This window comes from Meleagris gallopavo, chromosome Z (genome assembly GCF_905368555.1).
Source record: "Meleagris gallopavo chromosome Z, MGAL_WU_HG_1.1, whole genome shotgun sequence".
In the NCBI taxonomy this organism is placed as follows: Eukaryota; Metazoa; Chordata; class Aves; order Galliformes; family Phasianidae; genus Meleagris; species Meleagris gallopavo.
The window spans coordinates 35,765,991-35,789,462 of record NC_139435.1 but is presented as its reverse complement, the minus strand read 5'-3'; the positions used below and the strand labels follow the sequence as shown (position 1 = coordinate 35,789,462).

At 37.6% G+C, this 23,472-nt stretch overlaps 1 protein-coding gene across 5 annotated transcripts in view; it reads right to left on the bottom strand.

Moving 5' to 3' along the window:
- The window catches only part of TMC1 (transmembrane channel like 1), a 117,211-nt gene that overhangs the window by 43,783 nt on the left and 49,956 nt on the right, over window positions 1–23,472 (bottom strand). For all 5 annotated transcript variants that reach the window (XM_085212718.1, XM_085212723.1, XM_085212719.1 and 2 more), the window contains 3 exons: window positions 9,557–9,739; window positions 1,514–1,579; window positions 1,030–1,402 (listed from right to left, as the gene is read on the bottom strand). In XM_085212718.1, the coding sequence (XP_085068844.1) occupies window positions 1,030–1,402; window positions 1,514–1,579; window positions 9,557–9,596 (479 nt within the window). In that variant the 5' untranslated portion in view covers window positions 9,597–9,739. The remainder of the gene's footprint in view (window positions 1–1,029; window positions 1,403–1,513; window positions 1,580–9,556; window positions 9,740–23,472) is intronic.

Here is a 23,472-nt window from a genome sequence, read left to right as displayed (position 1 = left end):
GCAACAGCATATCTCATTGTATTTTTTTTTCCTTCTGACTCCTGCTGTGCTCTCTAGTGCTGCCTTTGGGAACATAAACAGCTGTAGCAAGCGCTGAATGGAGGAAAGATTTCTGTTCCTCTCCACCGAGATAAGCATGCTGAGCTCCACTAGCTCTTCTGTACGCTGTTCTTAGGGACTGTTTCCTCAAAATATCATGAGAAGGAGTATGTTGCCAGAGAACACCAGGATGACAGAAAAAGAATAAAAAGAGTTTTCAGAAATATTCTGCGTCAGAGCAATTTTCCAAAGACCCCAGGTTGCACTAAATGCTTTGGAAAAGTGATAGGGAAATTTTCAGTGGGAGTTAAGTGGTAGACGAATTTTGGAAAATTTTGTCTCCGTTCTTGGTTCCGAACTGTTAAAGTTTTCATCTGTTACAAAAAAAGCTGGTTCAAGCCTGGATAGGAAATAAGAACTTGATCTTTTGGAAAGTGTCAAGAATTTGATTCTGCACTGGAAACAGAACTAGATCCTGGGATTCTGAAGAGTGATTGGTTCTGGCTTTTTATTTGGTTTTGGTTGCTTGGTTGCTTAGGAAAAAAGTAGGAGATCTCACTCACTGTCACTCTGTCACTTATTCCTTCCTCTGTCACTCCAGAGAACAGCTCAAGAATGTGGGACATTTAACTACAGTAAGGGGGATCCCAGCTGAGGTTTCTATTCTGCTTTATGAGATTTGTCTCTAATGTCAGGATATCAGTGATGTCAGAAGTGTCTGTATGGTCATTTTCAAAAGTTCCACCCTGGAACCATGACAGCCCTGGACCACATTCACTGTGGTGGATTTGGCTCTATGGACAATTTCTAGTTCACTCAGTCAGAATTTCCTCACTCCAGAAAAAAAATAAAAGAAAATAAAACCTCCTATTCAGCTTTGGCAAGGAGTCATACCAACTCTTGGTATTTCACAGCTACAAATGAAAACAGGTTTTACATAAGGCAACAATTGTTTTATATTAATATATATATATCTATATATAGAATTACCCAGATCCTGATTTCTTTTTGTCCTTTTTCTTCTTGTTGGCCTTTTCTTTCTTCCCTTTCTTATCAGCCTTTTTGTCCTGTTTCTTCTCATTTTTGCCTTTCCCACTCTTACCCCCTTTTTCATCTTCCTCTTGTTCATCACCTTCCTTTGATTTTTGATTTGCCTGGTTCTTCCTGGCTTTTGTAGGATCCCCCTCAGAATCACTGCCCTCATTTCCACCTGCTCGGCCCCGTCCTCTCCGGTTTCTTTGCCTGCGTTGCCCAGCTCTCCTTATTCCATCTTCATCATCTCCATCCTCCTCACCACCTTGCCTGGCTCTTCCTCTTCCATGTCCCCTTCTGGTTCTTGGTTTTGCTCTCTTCCTCTCTTTATCTGTGACAGAAATGAAAATATGAGAGAAGGTAGTATGTTAGAGAGAGACCTTCCCTCCTTGTTTGATTTAGGTAACTGAACGTAGTCTCAAAGTTATCCACACTCACTGACCTGCTCCTCTGTCATTTTCTTGATTCTCAGCTGCACTGTCTTCTTCATTGTCGACCTCACTGACATCTATAATTAGAAAACAAAAGCCAGTGCATGTGAAGTGTGGATTAGCCAATAGGAACGCAGGGTGTTAAAGAAATTACCACATTGTGCTCCCTTACATCATTCCACAAATCCAGCTTTTTGAACAAGAACAGCTTTTCAAGAAACCAGATGAAAACAGAAATAAAAAAAGTTTTATCTTCTTTCAGCACTAAAATAAAACTGAAAGTGATGGCACAGAGAACTTAATCTTACAGAGCAAATATGTAGGACAGAAGAACCCTAAAAAAGGAACACTGTAAGCAGCAGCACCCTGTATCTGAAGGAATAAATGAAGGAAGATGAAGATGATTCTCAAGCAATTCTCAGATTTTCTTAGAGGTGTGAAAAATAAGCACTGGCTGAGATTAAAAGAGTCTAATGACTCTAATGATTTGACAGACAGGAGAGCATGAAATTTTACAGCTGTAGCACTGCTGAAGAGCACAATCCCAGAGGAAAGAAGAAAGTTGCTCTCGGATCTTCAGTTTCAGCAACCACATCTCTGAGCATATCATAAAAGTTGACACAGCTCTCTTGTATTCTCTACAATGGTCCTCTTATGTCCCTTGGGAAATGACAGAAACCTTGGAGGGAGAGCCTATTTACAGAAGCCAGTACTATTTCTGCATAGAGACGTCCTTGTTTTGGAGTGGATCCATTGTTTATGTTTGTTGGTCTCAATAAGTTCAACAAGAGAGGTTGTTTCTGCTGATAATCAGTATCCAAGACAGTATCCAGTTCATCTTTCTTCTACATTCTGAGACCAGGATCATAAAACACTCTTCTCTATCATGTCCATTATATCCATCATTATACTGTATATTCATATCATAATACTACATATTACATTACAAGTCACTACTAAAACTGATAGTTCACCAGCAATGTACCTTCAGAAATGGTCCAACTAATATCTGAAAAACCAGGAGCTGAAAGGTTTTCTTCAGGTATTCTTGTTTGAGTTTGTAGATGTGGAACAGCATGCCAGTGGAATATGTAGAGATACATGGCAGTAAAAGATCAATGACTAAGAAATAGAGCCATGAATAGAAGTAGACAGCTGTCATTAGGCACCAATATAGCACGTGTGTTCAGATGTATACGCTTGATAGATATAAGTATGCCATCCCTCTACAGACAGGATATGTGGCGTGTTGTGATCTCTGTGCTACAATTTTCAGACAAGAGCAAAATACAATTATTTTCCTTCTTCACTCATGCATAAGTCTTTTGGACTCTTCTTTACATTCTGTCTTTCTCCACCCATTCTCTACTTACTTTCATAGATTCATGAAGCCACAGAGAGTAACTGAACAATTATGAACAAACATTTATCTAGGAATTGTTACAGCTAACTGTCAGGATCAACTTCTTAGTTCTATCTAGTATAAAAGAAAATATTAAAATATGCAAGACTGAAAACAAGAGAGAATCTAGGGTATTGTTTTACTGTGTACAGTAACATGCAAAGTATTAGTACACAGAATTTGACTGGCATTTTAAAACTAGGACTGATGAAGAGAGCTTAAGTTCCCTTCACAAAACATTTTATTGTAATTACAATTACTATCAAGTCAACAGCACCTGCACAATATTTTTTTAAGACAATGCAGAAAATGTTATCATAATATCATCAGTGAAATGTGAAAATAAGTGTTTCTTTGTTCTCTCTGGACATATGCCTTCTGTTGCTGACAGTAACTAGATCTCCATTAGACAAAGATCATTACGTTGCTATTGAAAGTCTGCAAAGATGACAACAGGCACTTCTAAAGATAAACTCTGCATGCCACAATGGGGCATAGTTTTTTATTTGCAGCTAATGCTTTTGCTGATCTTATCTAGCCAAAAAGAGATTCCCAGGGAAGCACTTAAAGATACAAGATTGGCCTCACTGCACATTCCCCAGAGTATATACAACAAGCAATCAGATGGAGGTTTATCATGCACACTGAAACGTGCATTACTGGTGAAAGTATGTCAGGCTGGAACTAACATTATATTGAAATTAACTATGAACTGTGTAATACAGGATTAAATACAGTCTAGTATAGATGTTGAACTTTAATTAATTTTTAAATTTTTAATTAATTTTCTTCAATTAATTTTATCATAAGGGTAAAAAACGTGATAGTCTGAATCAAATATTTCAGGAAAAATTAAATGGAAAACTAATTGATTCTTGAAGAAAGTACGAGGCATGCTGTTGGGAGTGTATCTGAATAGTGAGGCCTGTGTGTTTAAATCTTTTTTTCATAAAGGTTCACAGACACAAAAATAATAACAAGTTTTCACAGAATTAAGAAAAGAAAAAAAAAAAAAACATGAAATCAAATGAGAGTGGTTGTTTCCACAAAATGAGTCTGGAAAAAACAACCAGTGATAATAAGAGTCATGTGGCTAAAAGAGTAGAGAGTACTACAGGTATCCATAGAAATATCAAAGTCCATCTTAAAAAATGATTTCTGCAAAAAATTATTTTATTTCCAAACTTCAGAACATTCCTGTCACCACAGACCCATGCTCACTTACAGATACAAAACATACTCAATTTGTTTCTGAGCTTACACTGAAAACAAAACAAAACATAACAGAAGAGCCTCCTATTCCTTTTATGATAAGTAGACAACGATTGTCAGCTCTCCTAAGACACAATGGTATGCACATTTGTATAATTCACACAAAAAGCACTTAAAAGTTCCTTGTGCTGCACTCAGCTAGTCTGGGTTTTATCACTCTCTTTCTGCTGTATATACAGAATGAGAGCTCTCTTCCAGGTTGTGGGGTGTGATGCCGGAAGCATTGCACAGAATTTATTTTTAAAAGGCGGAATTCAGACAAAACTCTGTGTTGCGCTGTACGTCATGAACTGTGTGACAAGAAAAGCTGAAGCTCAGGGTAGAACTAGAAGTTCAAGAGAACAAAACTTATTAAGAAAGGGGGCAAATGTTCTTTGCTATCCATCAAGTCTATCTTGAATAGCATGTATGCACACATTCATATAGGCTACTTAGCTATCCAACCCCGTGCTCATATTCCAGCAAGCTCTGAAAACCTGCAATTCAGTATTGTATTACCACTCTACAGGAAAAACAAAGAGCATCAAAAATGCTCTAATTAGAGTAGGAATGTAGAGTCTTTGATGCAGAAACAAAATCATCACTGTGTAGGATCCTTCTAGGTGTACAGCTTCTCTTATACTTTTTTAAATGTATCCACATGGTATCTTACTTATCAAAAGTTCATCAAAGCGTTGACTGATAGCAAGCTGCATACATAAATCTAGAATTACTCGAGGTTCCAAAAAACTGTTTATCAGATCTCATTTCTTCACAGTAGTAGCTCTCATAGAGCTCATTTCAGGTAACTGTGGTTTAAGTCAGATAACTTGAATTTATAAGAAATCAGAGCAAACTATTGCTCAGCTGTCACATTTTCTAGGACACTGCATCCAACCCTGATTAAATGTATATTATCGGGCATATTTGAATCTATATTCCATAGCTTCCTATGCTCAAGGAAAGCCAATTGCTTACGGATTTCTTTTACGTAGTAGTCTGAGGGAAAGTTTGTCATTATTCTAGACGGAAGTCTGATTTGAGTATGTTATCATATCTCTTGAAGTCTTATTTATGTTTTGAACTATATCCGAATATGAGACAGCTAGAGAGTGTACTGAATCTCAGTTCAAAATAATACACAGGTCAGAGATTGAATGTTAATCTCAGAAGACAGTTTAGGAGAGAGCATAGAGTGCTGGCTGGCAAGGAAATTAAGGGCAGAATACAATCTGTAAAACCATAGGAGTCTTTGTTGTGAAGTGGCCAACTAGCATAGCGAGGAAATGTTTTATTCTTATCTTCTCAAGTCCTTTGCATTTCATTACCAGAGGACATCTGCCACATTTCATGCTTTTCTATTAACATTTTTTTTTATTCCACAAGGTTGCCTTAATTTCTCATTATGAGAGTGATAATGATTCTTGGAACTACTCCATAAAACATTGCCTGCTATTGTAATATTACTGCTTAAAATGCTACTGTGTAAAACCGACTGCTGCTAAGCAATTCTGAGTATCCGTGCCTTGAAAAAACATCAATGGAGATCTATATATGAATCTAAAAATGCTATCAGATTCTTTGCGTATTTTTTAAGTCACAAAATAGCTGTATATTTATTAATTGTTTAATAAATTGTTAATTGTATATTTACTAATTTATTAATTGTTAAGCCAATTAAATGGATCGTATGCAGATAGTGTCTTGCAAGCAATTATTATTGTTTCTTCCTCTCAGCTCAACCAAGCTGGATTTTTTCCAGTGACAGAAAGATAGACAGTTAATAAACTGTGTGACAAAAAAGCAGAAATAAAAGCCATGAAGGACAACAAACTCTTGTGAAACTTCAGACAAAAAGAATAGGCACATCTATATAAAATTCAATTCTTGGAATTTATATAATTTCCATAATAATATTTATTGTAAAAAATGCAGTTCCTCACAATACTTCTGCGAGGAAAAATATCACTAGAAATAACAGCTGTAAAACACCAAAAATAATAAATCAAGAACTTAAGGATAGTCTACAGAAGAGTGAACTGGTGAACACATCTCAGATTTGAGGCATTCATATTAGAGAGCTCCTGCTCTCAGTGTAATTCCAAAATGCAAGAAACAGAGTCTGGTTGAAGTACAAGGCAGTATAAATCCTGACATAAAGTCTTATTCCTTGTCCCAGTAAAGGATGTCCCCATCAGTGAACTGTAGAATACTCATGGCTAAATACTATAAACTTCGGCCAAAAATGATGAATTTTAACAAATTACAACAGCACCAGTACTGAAAACCTAATAGCTAGCATGTGAAATTTTTCTCTGGAGGAATCTAGAAAGACTGGGAGAAACAGAAGAGTTTTATAAGTATCAATCAACGTATTCCAAATTCAATTACATATAATTTATACCTGTCATTGTCCGCATCACAGATGTGGAAGCACAGCATTTTATCGTGTACAAAAAAAAAGCAAAACAGAACAAAACAAAAAGAAAAAAAAAAGAAAAAAAAGAGGAGTACATGTCAAAGCCCAAAACTATACATCAGATTATTTATTTCTTGTATAATAAATATCATGCTTCTTCTACTTCATTTTCAGATTTGTACCAGGAATCTGATGAAGTGTTAACATTGCAGTTTTATTTCTAGACTTGTGGCTTTTTTGAACCTGATTGATAGTTCAAAATTGCTCTCTGCTCACTTATACAGCAAATAAACACGCTGTAGAGACAGCCAAGTTAGTTGTTTGCATCCTTCCAAAATGGCTTAACCTTAGGCCTTTTTAATGACTGTCTATTTCCTGCAATTAGATTCTGACAACTAGGTGAAACATTGTTCCTCTCTCCAATCTCTATCCCCAACAAAATAACTTCCATGTTTTATAACTAAAAGCATCTTTGTATTGTTTAGATTCAGAATGCTATTATGAGGAATTCTCATTAGCTAAACAAATTACGAAAAGCAAATATAAAGAATCTGTTTGGAACTTGATAGGTTACATATGTTCACGTTCCCCTTCTCTTCTTCATTACATTTCATTAAATAACAGAATCAACAGAGTTGCTACTACAAGATGTAAAATTATTTAGAGATTCAAACATCTTTGCCAAAGCTCAAAGCCTTCCATTTATATTTTAATTCTTGGAGGCAAAAGAGATAATAGTTATATGCCACATATTGCTAAGTGCTAAATTAAAATCTGAGAATGGCTTCAGAAACACAGGAGAGAGAATCCTATTCTGAACTCCACTAATAGCAAGCCAGATTTACATCTTGTATGAAGTGTCCTATATAAGTAGAAGCCAAAACCTATTGCTGAAATTTTTTCTGACCTTCAGTGTTTCAGAATTCATCTCTTAGCTTTCCAGCAACTTTAAGAAGGAAAGATAATTTCATAGTCATAGCAGTGAAAAGCAAACCTTCATAGAATACTGCCCTTGAAGGTATCCCAGAATTTTTTTTAAACTAAAATATGAAGTGAAACACAGACATTATGAATAAGAATTGCAATTCTAGAATTACTAGAACACTTAATATTTGACACCATGCCTGTATTATTGTGCTTTTCACAGATAGAGTTGTGTATTTTCTTTAAAATAAAAGTTACTGTCTGAAAAAATATCCTGTCCAGCAGTAGCTCTGAATTTATTAAGTAAAACAATAATTCATATTCAGTCACACAAGCAAATATATTGCTTATTTTTCTGCATCTAAACTGCCAATGATGTAGATACTAAAGTAGACAGAATATCTGTAGTACCAAGAGAGGAAGACACCAGTAGTCTGGTAAAGCTAACTACAACTAGTTTTAGCCCAGTTAACATTTGAAAATTACAGATGGGAACTATAGGGAACAAATCATTTTATTTTGATTTACATCTACGAATTGCTCATTGATTTTCCACTGGTAAGGAAAAATGATGAACGCCTTCTAAATGTTCTGCTAAAACAACAGAATGACGAAGATAGATTAAATGGGTATGGAAGGCTGGCAGTAGATAATCAGACTACGGTCTGATTTTCCATTTTCCTTTTGCGCTGTACTTAAATGCTACAAAGTGTTAGAATTGTTTCTCACTTAAGTAGATAATTCAAAGAAGAACCCCTTAGAAAATCACCCCTTTCATGAGAGCATAGATAAAATTTTCCAGGCCACTATCTCTGTGGATGCATTTCCATTTCCCTCCCTGGCTTGACTATGGGCAAGTTTTCATTGTTTTCACTGAAGTTTTTACTTCAAGTACTAGGATAAGAACATTAAATGTACAATGCCTCGCACATGTGAAATGACAGTAAATGATACTGATCTGACCTCTTTAGGTTGTGAAATGTGATTTACTTAATTTATTCATTCATTGCACTGTAATCATGAGTCTATATAAAACATGATTTTATATGAAAAAAAACAGCCTACATTCAGGCAAGAAGAAAAATTTTACTTACACTGATAAATATTTTGCCTATGCTACACTAAATTCTGTTTTTCTTCCTTGTTAAAAGGAACTCAGTTAGCAAGTACTGCTTGGAAAATGTCAGTATCAGTATTTGTGAAAAAAATATGGGAAAAAAAATGAAGATGCACATATAGTAGGAAAAAAAATATTATCACCACTAACTGTACTGTGGGTTATATTCTGATATAATTCTAAGTCCCTTCTGAATTTTTCTACAGAAGCATATCTTTTTTTACCACTGTTTCATATTATAAGTGTGGATTAAAAAGAAAAAAAGAAAAAAAAAAAAGCACTTTTGCATGGCATCAGCCCTTGTATTTAGCAAGACCTAGCAAGAATGAATTCATTCATGTTGTACCATTCTGAATGTCACGCCAGTCTTATATTTAAAAAAGATCAATATTCTTGATCCTTCCTTTGAATGAATGATGATGTCCATGAGAACTGAACCACTTCCCACATTAACAAGATGCTTTGCACTTTGTCAGAAAAAAATCACATCATTATAATCCTACAAAAATGTTTCTTGTATCCAGATCATTCGAGTATCAGTACAGAATTATTGTTAATGTTTTATCTTACTACAAAGTATGTGCTTGATTTTAACACTATATGTTGAAAAGAATGAGCAAAAGAGCCATTGCACTTCTGTATCTTACAGAAGCCACACAATATTCTAATTTCCTCATTCTTTCCATCCAACTGCATATAAATGTATAATAAGTTGATTTACTAACTAGTGGAGAGCCACACTGCCATCCCACAGCTAACCAACCTACAGCAAAGTTGTCTTCAAAGGGGAAGTAAAGCACACATTTGAACAAAAGATGAAGAATTATGATAAAAGCAAATTTGCATCCAAAGAAACAAGAAGAAAACAAAACTTCCACATTGTTGAACTACATGCAGAAAAACAGCATACACTTCATATATATAATTATAGTTGTAATTACCATTTCCTTCATTGGTGGCTGGCTTTTCATTTTTAGGCATTGTGACTGTATTTCACAGGGCTGCTCCGGATGCCACCAGTATAGGCAATTGTCTGAAGGTTGAGTGGTCTGCGATGAAGTGTTATCCACATCAATTTTGTCCTATCTCTCACTGCACGGTTGGTGCTGGTGAAGTTTCACTGGCTGAAATATAAGAAGATACTAATTTCCTAAGTAATTAATCTTTCATGAATGTTTAGTTTACTACTTAGGTTTTGCATGCTAGGGTCAAAGGAATGGAAGAAGTTGTTCATCTTCTTATTAATGAAAAAAAAATTTAAAAAATCCTGTAATGTACTTATCTGTGACTAACAGTAATGTTTAAATGTTTAAGTGCATTGTTAGGCACAGATGTTGCATGGTGTTCACATGAGAAAACTTTGACACTGTACGCAGGTCTACACTTCAACAGCATTGCATATGGAAGACTGCATACGAATGTTTTTTTCTTATGAAAAACAACCTTTGCCGTAGATACATATTTAGATGGCATATCTTCACCAAAAAAAAAGGAAAGAAAAAAAAAGAAAATAAAAGCATCCTAAAATACAGTTAAAATAGAACAAATGGAATTTGACACTGATATATCTGTTGGTTTATGTCTGCATCAATGGATGTAGAAATTCCCTTAAGATTCTTTGCTTCTCCCAGTATGCAAATACCATACTACGTATGCAGTAACAGATTTACCCTGACTCACCATGGACTTACAACACTAGACAGCCTTTATGATTAAACAAAGCAAAAATCTATTAATGAGACACAAGTCAGGCTTGGAAATAAAAGATTAGAAATAACATGTTACAAGTATCATCTTGTAGAAGGGGCAGGCAACTTCGAGATAGTACAAGGCTGTTGCAAAGAGAAAATTAGAAAGGTAAAAGCCCAGCTAGAACATATTCTGGCTACTGTTGTGAAAAATAACAAAAAATGTTCTCACATATATGAAGGCTGCTCTGAAAGTAATACCTCCTATTCTATTATGTTGATCAACAATGTCAGAGGTGAATGTTGGTGGTATGGCAGTAGAGGCTGAACCTTCTGACCAATATTTTCTTTCATTTTGTTGCTGTGTAGTTTCCACAGAAATAAATGGGAGGAATTACTTTTGGAGCAACCTACATACATAAACAACAAAAGAAGGCCAAGGAGAATCTCCATTCTTTATTGCATGTGGCAGAGAACATTACCACCAAGGATGACGAAAAGGCTGAGGTACTCAATGCCTTTTTTTGCTTCTGTTTTTAACAGTCAGATCAGTTACCCTCAGAGTACTCAGATCCCTGATATGGAAGACAGACATGGGGAGCAGAATAAACCTCCATAATTCAGGAGGAAACAGTGACCTGCTACTCCACCTAGACTATCACAAGCATTTAGAACTTGATTAAATCTACTCAGGAGTACAGATGGAGTAGGCATAAGTGCTCGCCAAGTCATTTTCCATCATTTATCAGAAGTCTTTGTCAACTGAGAAGATCCCGGAGGACTGGAGACTTGCTAGTGTGACACCTGTGTACAAGGACGATGCAGGAAATGACAGGCCCATCAACCTGACCTCAGTATTAGGGAATGTTATGGAGTAGATCATTTTGAGTGCAATCACATAGCATGTGTGGGACAATCAGAGGATCAGGCCTAGTCATTGGTTCATGAAAGGTATGTCCTGCTTGACCAACCTCCTCTCCTTCTATGACCATGAGACCTGCCTGGCAGATAAGGGAAAGGCTGTAGACATATTCTGCCTCAACCTCAGCAAAGCTTTTGGCTCTGTCTCCCACAGTATTCTCCTGGAGAAGCTGGCAGCTCATGGCTTAGACAGGTATAGTCTTTTCTGGGTAAAAAAATGGCTGAAGAGCTGGGCCCAGAAAGTGGTGGTAAATGGAGTTAAATCCAGCTGGGGAATAATCAAAGAATCACAGAATCACAGAATCATAGTCATATATTCTGTAGAGGTCAGTACTGGAGCCTGTCCTGCTCAATATCCTTATTGATCTGGATGAGGGTATTGAGTGCATCCTCAGTAAGAATGTAAATGATGTCAAGCTGGGAGGAAGTGTCGATCTGCTTGGGAGAAGGAAGGCCCTACAGAACAATCTGGACAGGCTGGATAGCTGGGCTGAGGCCAGGGGGATGAAGTTAAATAAGACCAAGCCCCAGATCCTGCACTTTGGCCACAACAACCCCAGGAAATGCTACAAGCTTAGGGCAGAGTGGTTGGAAAGCTGAGCAGAAGAAAGGATCTCAGGATGTGGGTAAGTAGCCAGCTGAACCAGTGTGTCTAGGTAGCCAAGAAGGCCAAGCATCCTGGCTTACATCAGAAACAGCACAGTCAACAGTACCAGGGAAGTGATTCTCCCCCTGTACTCAGCATTTGAGACCACACCTCAAGTACTGTGTTCAGTTTTCAGGCCCCTTACTACAGGAAAGACAGTGAGGCCCTGGAGCATGTTCAGAGGAAGGCAATGAAGCTGGTGAGCAGTCTGGAGCACAGGTCTTACAAGGAGCAGTTGAGAGAACTGGGATTGTCTAGTCTTGAGAAGACGAGGCTCAGGGGAGACCTTATCACCTTTAACTCCTTGACTGGAGGTGTTCAAGAAAGGTGCAGATGTTATAATTAGGGACATGGTTTAGCAGGCATGATCAGTTTTCATCCTCTTTGCAGCACAGTAGTCGTGCAGAAAAATAAATAAATAAAGACCCTAAATTTAATTTATCTCTAAGTGACAGCAATCAGAACATGGAGTTATTGAATTCCATAACAAAAAAACCCCATGGAGATAGTTCAAGGGAACTTGGGCTCATTCCTTAACGACTTCATTGAACAACATATTTATTTGTTTGTTTGTTTGTTTGTTTGTTTGCAAATATGCCACACTTTTATTTGTTCAAATCTGTACCTCCTCAGGGTACAATTTCTAGGGTCTATTTCTACACAATAAAAATGCAGAAGCATTCACAGTACATAAAGGCTGAAGATCAAAACAAATAATTATCGCTTTACCATAGCCAAAACTGATAAAACACCCTGCAATGAAAGAAGAGTAAACTATTGGTTCACATATTCTTCCTCATATCATTAAAATGATAACTTGTTTGATAGCCAAAGGAGATAAAATTGACATCAAACAATGACAACATAACTGTGGTTCGTACAAATATTTGAGTTCCAGTGAATTTCTCAGGCTCAATTTTGCTTGTAGTCAGCATTTAAGTTATAGTGACATAACCTACTAACGGTAAAATAGCTTTCCTGCTGCTTCTGCCCATCTGTCCACTTCTGTGCACTGTCATGGTGTCATTCTAGTAAGATGAAATGTTCTGCTTGTTGACTTTCTGAGGTTCAAGATGCATTTTCCATTGGTTTCCATATACACTGTAAAACCTAAGACAATAAATAATTTTCTAGGAGACCTTTTCTACTGAGATTACTTTTCAGGATGGAATTTTAAAATGCTGTTTTGCTTGGGGTGCACAAAATGCATGTCCTGATCTGTTGACTCGGATGGTAAATTCAGGCAGTTCTAGATGTGGATATGAAAGCAAGCAGAAGTCACTGCACTGCTACTGAAAAGGCCTTTTTTCACTATGTAAGGTAATACGTGCATTGATCCTTCCCTAACCTACTGCATCCAAATGAGTCAGACAAGCCTGAACAGCATTAATGGTAAGTCTGCACCTAACATCCTCATTATCCCACATTGTTTCACAGCTCAGTGGATGGTTACACAGATCATGTCTGGGAGCAAAAGGAGACTGCAATGGGAGGGCCAGGGCAGGATGCTGGTGACCCCAGGAGGGTCAAAACATCCTCAAGGGGCACAACCCTGCCATATGTCAAAAGCAGGGTAGTAGTGGATGCACCAGGAGGCTGAGCAGGCACCATGTCAGGTGACAAATCCCATTAATTACAAATCCCATTAATTAATTTCATGGAAGAAACATAAAAGCTGGCTTGCATCAATACTGACACCCAAATTAGCTTTTCAGCTCCTGAACACTGATCAGGCAATATTGTGTAACAGAAGCACAAGTAACCTTGCTCTGACGCCACACTGTTATTCATAGAAAAAGAAAAAAACACAGCTACTTCATAAATTGACATGCAGACAAGATTTGTGTGGGTAGACGTCTCTGAACATTAAATGAAAAGGCAAATCTAACACCTAAGCCAGTCATCTATATGAAATTTAAATCAAGCTTAGTATATTTTGTTACTGGAGCCAATTGAGGCTTTTCTAAGATTTCTGAAATAATGTATTACAAATATCTTTGAAAATCTGGAAGCTGAACAAAAAGAAAAGCAGCTATATTTTTAAATGTATTTAGGTACCCTACGTTCTACTTGTAGACATAATAATTGGGTTCAAGGGAAAAGCATTAGAATCACAGAATCACTCAGGTTGGAAAAGATCTTAAAGATCATCGAGTCCAACCACGATCTAGCCATGCTACCCTAACTCTAACAACCTTCCACTAAATCATGTCCCTGAGTACTACATTCAAACAGTTTTTAAACACATCCAGGGACGGTGACTCAACCACCTCCCTGGGGAGCCTATTCCAATGTTTAACCACCCTTTCTGTAAAGAAGTGTTTCCTGATATCCAACCTAAACTTACCCTGGCACAACTTGAGGCCATTTCCCCTCGTCTTATCACATGTCACCAGTGAGAAGAGACCAACCCCGCTCTCGCTGTAAGCACCTTTCAGATACTGGAAGAGAGCAATAAGTCTCTCCTCAGCCTCCTTTTCCCAAGACTGAACTGCCCCAGTTCCTTCATCTTTCCTCATAGGGCATATTCTCCAAGCTCTAGAAGTCTTATGAAAAAAAAAGAAACAACACATTTTTAAGATTTTCTAACGTGGATCACAAGAAATCAGGGTGGTATGCATGGTTTAAAAGAATTTATCCAAACTGCTATTGACGACTAAATCTATGTCAATTCCGTAAGTTAATTAGAATCGAAAACAGCTTAAAATTCAGGGGAAAAAAATGCCAAATGAATTTGTTTTTATAAAGAAAAATATTTATTAAAGTTTCTACATATCTATATTCTGTTTTTTAGTATTTTCTATGAAAATGTGTACGTAAGTTTCCTTCAGTGATAATGCTTTTTTCTACTTCAAATTCTATTCTTGTTCTTATCCTAACCAAAATGAATGTCTGGCTGCATGGTCATGAATACAGCTGCTTTCTTCAATAATAACATCTGATATGACGCACCGCTACTCTGCTAATAGCACCTGCTACACTGATGAAAAGGCACACTGCTCAGATAATTGTTTTTGCTGCTTAGCTGTGGCTTCAGTAAGAGGAGGATGGAATAATTCACTGTAGATTTACACCTTGGTGCAACTCTTTACTGCTTATTTGTTATGAGATTTGGAACCACTGCTTCTTACCTAATCGTTACATGCCTTGAAGTACTTATTATTAGTAACCTAAGCACAGCTGGAGCAGACCAAAAGGGGAGAACAGAACTTTTAACCTGCACAGATTGCTTTAGACAGGATGTGTTCGGGGCATTAAAATCCTCAGACTTCATGACTCTGCAATCCTCAATGCCATGTGCAAATGATAGATTAAGACCTGCTAAATCTTATACCCACTCAAACTACAACAAGCATCCTATAACAGACAAAATTTACTCAGAGAAAGTCCCGTTCACAGTGTCTGTTTCCCACCACAAATTTCATTGCATTTTTCAGGCAGCCTGTTTGCTAAGCACTTAGCAGGCACAAGTGGCGCAGCTCAAAACTCTCCTCACACCTGTGCATACTAGAAGAATTGAAAGGTTGTAATCAGCTTTAAGCATTCTTCCCTTGGACTTTGACCACAGCATGTTCTTGGAGCAGACTAGTCTACAACTCGTGATGGTATTAAGCACCCTTAGCATTCCCTAGCTAAAATCTGTACCCTATTCCGATTCTTCTGCTGACACAGCAAATGACAACTGCTGTAAAAGTAACAATGATCCATTTTATTTTGCAAGGAAAAGCATAGAGCAAGAAGCACTAAAACCAGGTTCTATGGTTACCATGATTAGGAGAAAGAAGGTAAAACCTTAAATATGAAGCTCCAGCAAAGAATACAATTCTGAGGTACAAAAGCAAATTCTGCAGAATGATTGAGAGTATGCTGTCTTCAGCAAAATGAAGTAGTCTATTCACACCTCTTTGCTTCACAGTGCTTAGAAAATCAAGTGGATATCATGCAAATGAAATGCAGGAGACTAGGAAAGTATAGTACAACTAGTAGTTTACCCAGTGACAAATTCTGCAGCTACCGAGTGAAAGATTATTGATAATATTGCCCATGGTCTTCCAACACACTCAGTCAGAACCTTCTCCTAGGAGAAGGTATACTGAGAGGACAAGGTTAAATAAGAAAAGTATACCAACAGTCTTTATCTAAGTTCTGGGAAAAGTTTAGCACTAGAAGAACAGAATTTTCCCATAAGACTAGGGAAAAAAAAAAAAAAAAAAGAAATAAAAAAAGTAATTTTGGGGCCAAAAAATTGTTTTCGTGAAGGAAAAAAAAAAACCAAAAGCATAGCACTGTAGAGTCATTTCAACTACCGGTAAGGCAAACTTCCTGTTAAGACCCATTATGTTAACTGAAACATATGAGTGAAAAGCTATTTTAACTTTCATACACATTCAGCGTTAGTTTTGTGAACTGATAGGCCAGAATGGAGGTCAGTGTCAATGATAATTTCAGTTTTTGATATGTGGACATCCCTTCATTGGCAAAACCTTTGAAACTATTAACTCACTTCTATTGACTTCTTGAATAGCTGCTGAACAGCGATAAGATTAATAATTCAGCAAACCCAAACATACAACACAATTTTCTAACAGTTTAACTGCAAGCTAGGAGATTCCTCCATTATTGCCAATCTCTTGAGACACAATCCAATCTTTCAACTTATAAGGGAAATAAATGTACCATATTAAGGGAAGATAGCTAGCTTAGCATAAAATAAGATAAAGTGGTTTGAAAGCAAAACTTGAATGCCTATGAAACACAAATATGTAGAAAGCAAAAATGGCTGGAAAAATACCAGTACGCTCCAACCCTAAATACACAAACTTGTGGCTTGAAATAAATGCTTATAACCATAACCATTTACCTCATTAAAACCAAAGTTGTAAAGCTAAGCTCATAAAGAGAATGATTTGCAATATCAAATATATTTATGAAAGAAAAAGAAAAACATCAAAGGTAGCAGAAACTAAAGTTTGTCTTAAAACTACCGTGATTCTGGCAAAACGCAAATCGCCAGCTACAGAATAAATTATAGAAAACTACCTAACTATGAGCTGTCAGTGAGCTTTCCATTGTATAAGTTTACATAGATGTTGAAAGATTAAGACAAGTTTGGGAGATTTTTTCAGATTACATTCTTTTTTCTAAAAACTGCAGCATTGTGTCATCATTTATCAAGGCAAGATCCTTGGAAAACAGCTTCATGTACCTAAGCAGACACAATTCTAGCACTGCCATGATATGATGCCACAACCTAAGTTTTAATATCAGTGGTGATGCTCATGTTCTAAATTCTGTGTTGGACTTTCCAACCATTCCTCAGAGGAGCCAAGGCAATTGAATACGAGGCACAGAGAGGGCTTTCTTTTTTTTCCCTCCCAATGTTTCTTAATACTTCTCAATGTTTTGGAGGCTTCACTGCTTCTTTCTGTGTTTAATGTGCTTTGTCACATTTTTTTACTAAGGCCACTATGTTAAACACAGAGAAAGAATATGTGTACTTTTCTATTTGATGCAAAATTCACCCATAAATTCCAGACCTCCATATACAGATATATGTATCTGTCAAACTGTATTAATTGACTTGCTTAATATTCCTGATTTCTGGAGAAATAGGGAAAGATTATTAGTGTGATTCTTTGACTATCATTGTAATGAAAAGTGTCTTCATACAACTAGGATATCAATCTGTAACAATGTGAAAAGCTAGAAACACAGGCAGTGTTGATGAATTATGTAATATAAATAGCTTCTAGATCTGCTACCCTATGCACAGATTGAGCCTTTGCTAAATTATTTCTATTATAATTTTCTGTCAGTAAGTCCAGAAAGCCCAGTCGTCCCTTGAAAAACTGCAGTTTTAACTCCTACCAGCAGATGGCAATACATTTGATTTAGTCATATGTTAACACAAGAGACCCATTCACCACGAAACCTGCGAAATATTATGGTCTCACTACTTTAGAAAGCTGATTACTCAAGCAGTAAAAACCAGGGAGAGTGGTAGATTCATCAGAAGTTCACATTAGCACGAGCGACCTCTGCTGGCTGGAGAGATGGGTTGACAAGAACTTCAACAAGTAGCACAGAGTCCTGCTTTTGAAGAACAACTCCAGCCATGCTTGGGGCCACCCAATTCAGTGGCAGCTCCACAGAAGGGTACCTGGTGGTCCTGAGAGATATCAAGTTGAGCATGAGTCAGCAATGCGACCTTACCACTAGGAAGGCTAATGTATCCTAGGCTGCAGGAGGCAAACTATTGCAGGCAGATCAAGAGAGGATTCCACCCTAATCAGTATTAGTCAGGCCATACTTGGAGTTCTGTGTTCAGTTCTGAGGTCTCTAGTAGAAGACAGATATTGCAGTACCAGAGAGAGTCTGATACAGGGCCACTAAGATGATGAAAAACTAAAACATTTCTGCATGGGAAAAGGCTGAAAGTCTGGGACTCCTTAGCCTGGAAAAGAGAAGTCTCAGAGAGGATTTCACCAAATGTCCATAAATACTTGAAGGAACAATGAGGCTGGACTGCTTCCAGTGGTGCCCACTGACATGATAAGATGTAACGGACATAAACTGAACACAGGAGGACAAGTCTAAGCATCCAGAAGCATTTGTTTAGTGGGCAAGTGACTGAGCATTGGCATAGGTTGCAGAGAGGAAAAAACATTCCACAATTCTGTGAAAAGAGACAGCATGAAATTAAACAATGTTAGTCTTGTGCCATGTCTTTTCATGACTTGTTCAGATTTTAACTGATCTGTCACTTGGAAGGCAGAGATTAAATGTGATTCTTAGCTGATATAACAGTGATATAAATAACATCCTCACCATTTTCAGAATGTTTGTATGCTTAAAATGAAACAAATATCAGAACAACACCCAGACTGCAGTAAACTGCAGGAGATAAAGACTCTGAAGATAGTCAAATTCTGGTGTTACTTGCAAATCACGTTTCTTTGGTAGGTGTTTCTAAGACTAAATGGACAACAATGAGTAGAAAATACACTACTTGCAGATGTAAACTAGAAACACAAGCAAGAAAGATGCATGCACGTGAGACCAGCTATTCTGCCATCAAAGAAAAAAAGCAGATTTTGAATGACAAATAAGGTCCAGTTTTCCTCTGGAATCAGTCACATTAAGTTACTTAACACATCCATGACTATTACTCTAATCATCACCATCACCTTTGAAAATTTCTATTTGAGTATATAGAGATATTAGCTGTTTTCCAGTAACTATGTGTACATTGTTTATATGCTTCAGTACAGACATTTGAGCTTCTATCCCAAGATACCTGCAAAAGGCAGCAGAAAAGCAGAGATATATCATTATTATGACAAGCAAGGAAGAGGGATGAAGAGATAGGTTTGGTGTTTGAAGCCTGGTTTGATGGCTTTGCAGAGCAAAGAGGGTGCGGACTTCTGTCCTAGGTGTACTGGGAGATAAGGGGATCCTCCATGGAGAGCACAGTGAAGAATCTACCCTGCAGTCTTGGATAAAGGGATCTGTACCACCAAACTGAAAGTTGTTATGAAGAAGCTGAAAGTACCTGTGAGAAAATTAATTAATTAATTAATTATGTGGTACAGCTGTAAATATGATATATGTAAAGTGGCAATAAGTGGCACTCCAGAGTACATAGCATCAATACATCTTCCTGAAGTTTTCAAGGACAGCTAAAACTTGCAACTGTACATACCAATGGACAGCTGTGCACTGCTCTTTACACACTGGCAAAGTCTGACTCTTTAGGGATGTTGCAAATGCAAGTGAAGGAACTGAGCATCTCCATACCAGTATATATCAGGAGCCCAAAGATGTCTAATCTGCAGAGGTAGCCCTCACGACTTACCATTCTCAGAAGGCACAGGAAGGACCTTGCTGCCTTTATCCTTTATGCCCTGGACAAGCTGCAAAAGTCAGTCAGTCAACAGGGAAGTCATGCAGGCCATTTAGGTGCTAATACAGGAAAGTGGTTTACACAAACAATCAGCAGATGATAGCTCTTGTCTGAATACAGAGACCTTACTGGTCTTCCGAGAGGATTCAACTTTTCTAAGACTTCTTCATTAAAGAGTTATTTTACCAACATTAATAGATTTAAAACTGCAGCTGACCGTGTTTTAATTTTGTTTCCCATGGGTTGAGATGTATCAAAATGGTTCAAGGGGTAGAAGTGATGCAATAAGGATGCAACTTGCAGTGCTTGGCCATTTACAAACCTGGAGGTAGGGAGACAGCACTGGAAAAGCCAGACGATGCAGTAAAATTTTCCAGTGAACCAGTGAACTTCTTCACTGAAGAAATGAGCACTGAAAATCTCATGAAATCCAGATATTTCCTTAATGTTACGATTCACATAGTAGCTAAATCCTAAACTTGAAGGATCACTTTTTCAATCATGTTTGGCCATAGACTATTTTATAAAATTATTTCACATTTCAGCCTCTTTTTGTTTTGGTGGGGATTTTTTGGTGGGGTTTTGGGGTTGGTTTTTGTTTTTTGTGTTTGTTTTGTTTTGTTTGAGGGGACGGGCATTTGTTTTGTAATGATGAGGTTTTTTTTAGAACTTTAAATTTTAATTTTCATGTTCCTCCAATTATGAAGAATAGTTTTCATTGTCTTCAATGTAGGTAAATACAGTACATGAATTTAAGAAGCATAGCGGAGGTATGGAGACAAAGCATTTTTCTGGAGCCTTTCCGAAAATTTCTGCAAATAAGGTATGATTAAACTATTCTTTCTTCTAGCACAGAATTTAATAAAAGTTGTTTACATTAGTCACTATTTGAAACATGGTTTAAATCTTTCAGAGACACAAGGTATTTGATGAAGGGAATTTAACTGCATTTTCACTGGTGTAAACTATAAGTGCCTTAAAGAACATATTCCACCTAACTGAGCAAATGAGATCAGACTCCAGTCATGAGAAGGAAAGACATGAAGTTCAAAAGCCTCCAAGCCTCAGTAACATTTTTATGATATTCAGAACTTTGAATTAAGTGTGCCTTGTATTCATATTTATGAACTCAATCCCCTTATCTGGGTCATCAATGAAAATGATGAACAGGACAGGCCCCAGCACTGACCCCTGGGGAATACCACTCGTGACCAGTCGCCAGCTGGATTTAGCTCCATTCACTACCACTCTCTGGGTCCAGCCTTCCAGCAGTTCTTTACCCAGCAAAGAGTGTAACTGTCCAAGCCACAGGCTGCCAGCTTCTCCAGGAGAATACTGTGGGAGACAGTGTCAAAGGCTTTGCTGAAGTCTAGGTAGACTACATCAACAGCCTTTTTCTCATCCACTAGGTGGGTCACTTACCTATAGAAGAAGATCAGGATGATAAGCAGGTCCTGCCTTTCATGAACCCACGCTGGCTAGGCCTGATCCCCTGGTTATCTCACAAACCAGGGGATCATCCCTCAAGATGATCTGCTCCATAACCTTCCTGGCATCGAGGTCAGGCTGACTGTCATCCCAGATCCTCCTTATGACCCTTCTTATAGATGGGTGTCACACTGGCAAGTTTCCAATCCTCTGGGACCTCTCCAGTTGACCAGGAATCCTGATGGATGATGGAAAGTGGCTGGGCTACCACCTCTGGCAGCTCCTTCAGCATCCTCATCCCATCTGGTCCCATGGATTTACAACAGTTCAGGTGGAATAGTAGGTCTCTGTGTGTTTCCAGCTGAACTTTGGGGGGTTTATTCTGCTCCCCATCTGAGACTTCCAAGTTAGAGGCTCGAGTACCTGAGGATAACTGGTCTGACTTTTAAAGACAGTCATAAAGAAGGCATTGAGAACCTCAGTCTTTTCCTCAGTGTTCATGGTCCCCTATGCATCCCATAAAGATTCTCCTTAGTCCTGCTCTTACTGTCAATATATACGCAAAAATGCTTTTTATTCTTTTTTACCCCAATGGCCAAGTTGAGTTCAAGATGGGCTTTTGCCTTTCTAATTCTCTCCCTGCACATCCTAACAAATTCCTTGTACTCAACTTGTCCTTCCCTTCTTCCACTAGAGGTAAATTCTCTTTTTCTCCTGGAACCTCAGGAAAAGCTCTGTGTTCATCTATACCAGTCTTCTTCCTCGCTGGCTCATCTTACAGCACAGGTTTACAGCCTGCTCCTTGCCTTTATGACTTCCTTCTTGAAAAGCATCCAGCCTTCCTGGACCACTTTTCCCTTCAGGACTAAATCCTAAGGGACTCTCCCTACCAGAGTCCTGAACAGTTCTAATCCACCCTCTGGAAGTCCAAGGCAGTGGTTTTGCTGCCTCCCCTACTGACTTCATCAAGAATTGAGAACTCTACCATTTTGGGATCACTCTGTCCAAGACAGCTCCTGACAACCACATCTCCCACCAGCCCTTCTGTGTCTGTGAACTGCAGGTCTAGCGAGGTACCTCGCCTGGTAGGCTCTCTTACCAGCTGAGTCAGGCATACACTCTAGGAACCTCCTAGACTACTTTTGTGCTGCATTGTTTTTCCAACAGGAAAGTTGAAGTTCCCCGTGAGAACAAGGAGTGGTGGTCTCGCAACTTCTGCCAGCTATTCATTTTAGGCATTTCAAACTCACTTAGTGCTTACTATGTCAGCAGATTTTCCTGGTAAGTCACAAATGATCTTTCCATTGCAGGATTTCAGCACATCTCTATTTCTGATAGATCATTGTCAGTTTTTTTAAAAGTTGTTATGAAACTTATGAAAGATATGAGTTTCACTTGTTTCTTTTGTAGAACAGAACAGGAAACTGAGCAGAGCTAAAAACTGAGGCTCTGCCTTAACAGTATTCAAACTCTCTAGTCAAATTCAGCAGTAAAATATAGGACAAAAAACTTCAAATAGAGCATTTTTTTGAGCTATACAAAACCCTGACATCAGCAAAGAAACTGAGAGCAGATTAGTTTATAGGATCTCCAGTTCTACAAGCCAGGGCAGAAAAACTGTGGTCTTACTTCTACTATACTAGTATTCTGATCAGACCAGGTAAGGAATGCAAATAAAATCAAATAGCAGTGATGTATTTTGGAACTCAGTATACAAGCTTTGTTCAATTTGGATATAGACACAACAAAAAATTTTGCTTTGTTCATATTTCTTCCATCCCCACTTTTTATTAGTAGCCAACAATAACACTGTTACTCTAGAAATTTACTTTGAAGTTTTACCATATTCATACTTTTAAAATAGATCATCTACAATCATTCAAACATTACCTTAGATAGTTCTCATCAGTACTTACAAATACATTCTTTAAACTTTAAATGCTAAAAAACATATAAAAGCATTTTGTATTTTGGAATTTAGACTTAGCATTTCTGAACAATTGTGGCTGGCACATTTTAATGAAATAATGAAGGGCTTTTTTTTTGTTGTTCTTGTTTTTGTTTTGTTTTGTTTTAATTTAGACCAAATTCTAAACACAAATTACTCTTTCTTACTTTTCTTAATTCAGAATTAGCATGGCAAGATTGGGCTATGCCTAGGAAATGGCTGCAATTAATGTGTGTTGCCTTCACCTTCAGTCAGAAAAAGAAGTTCAAAGACAAGCTGAAGTGAAAAATCACAAAGAAGAAGTTAGATTCATAGTTAGATTC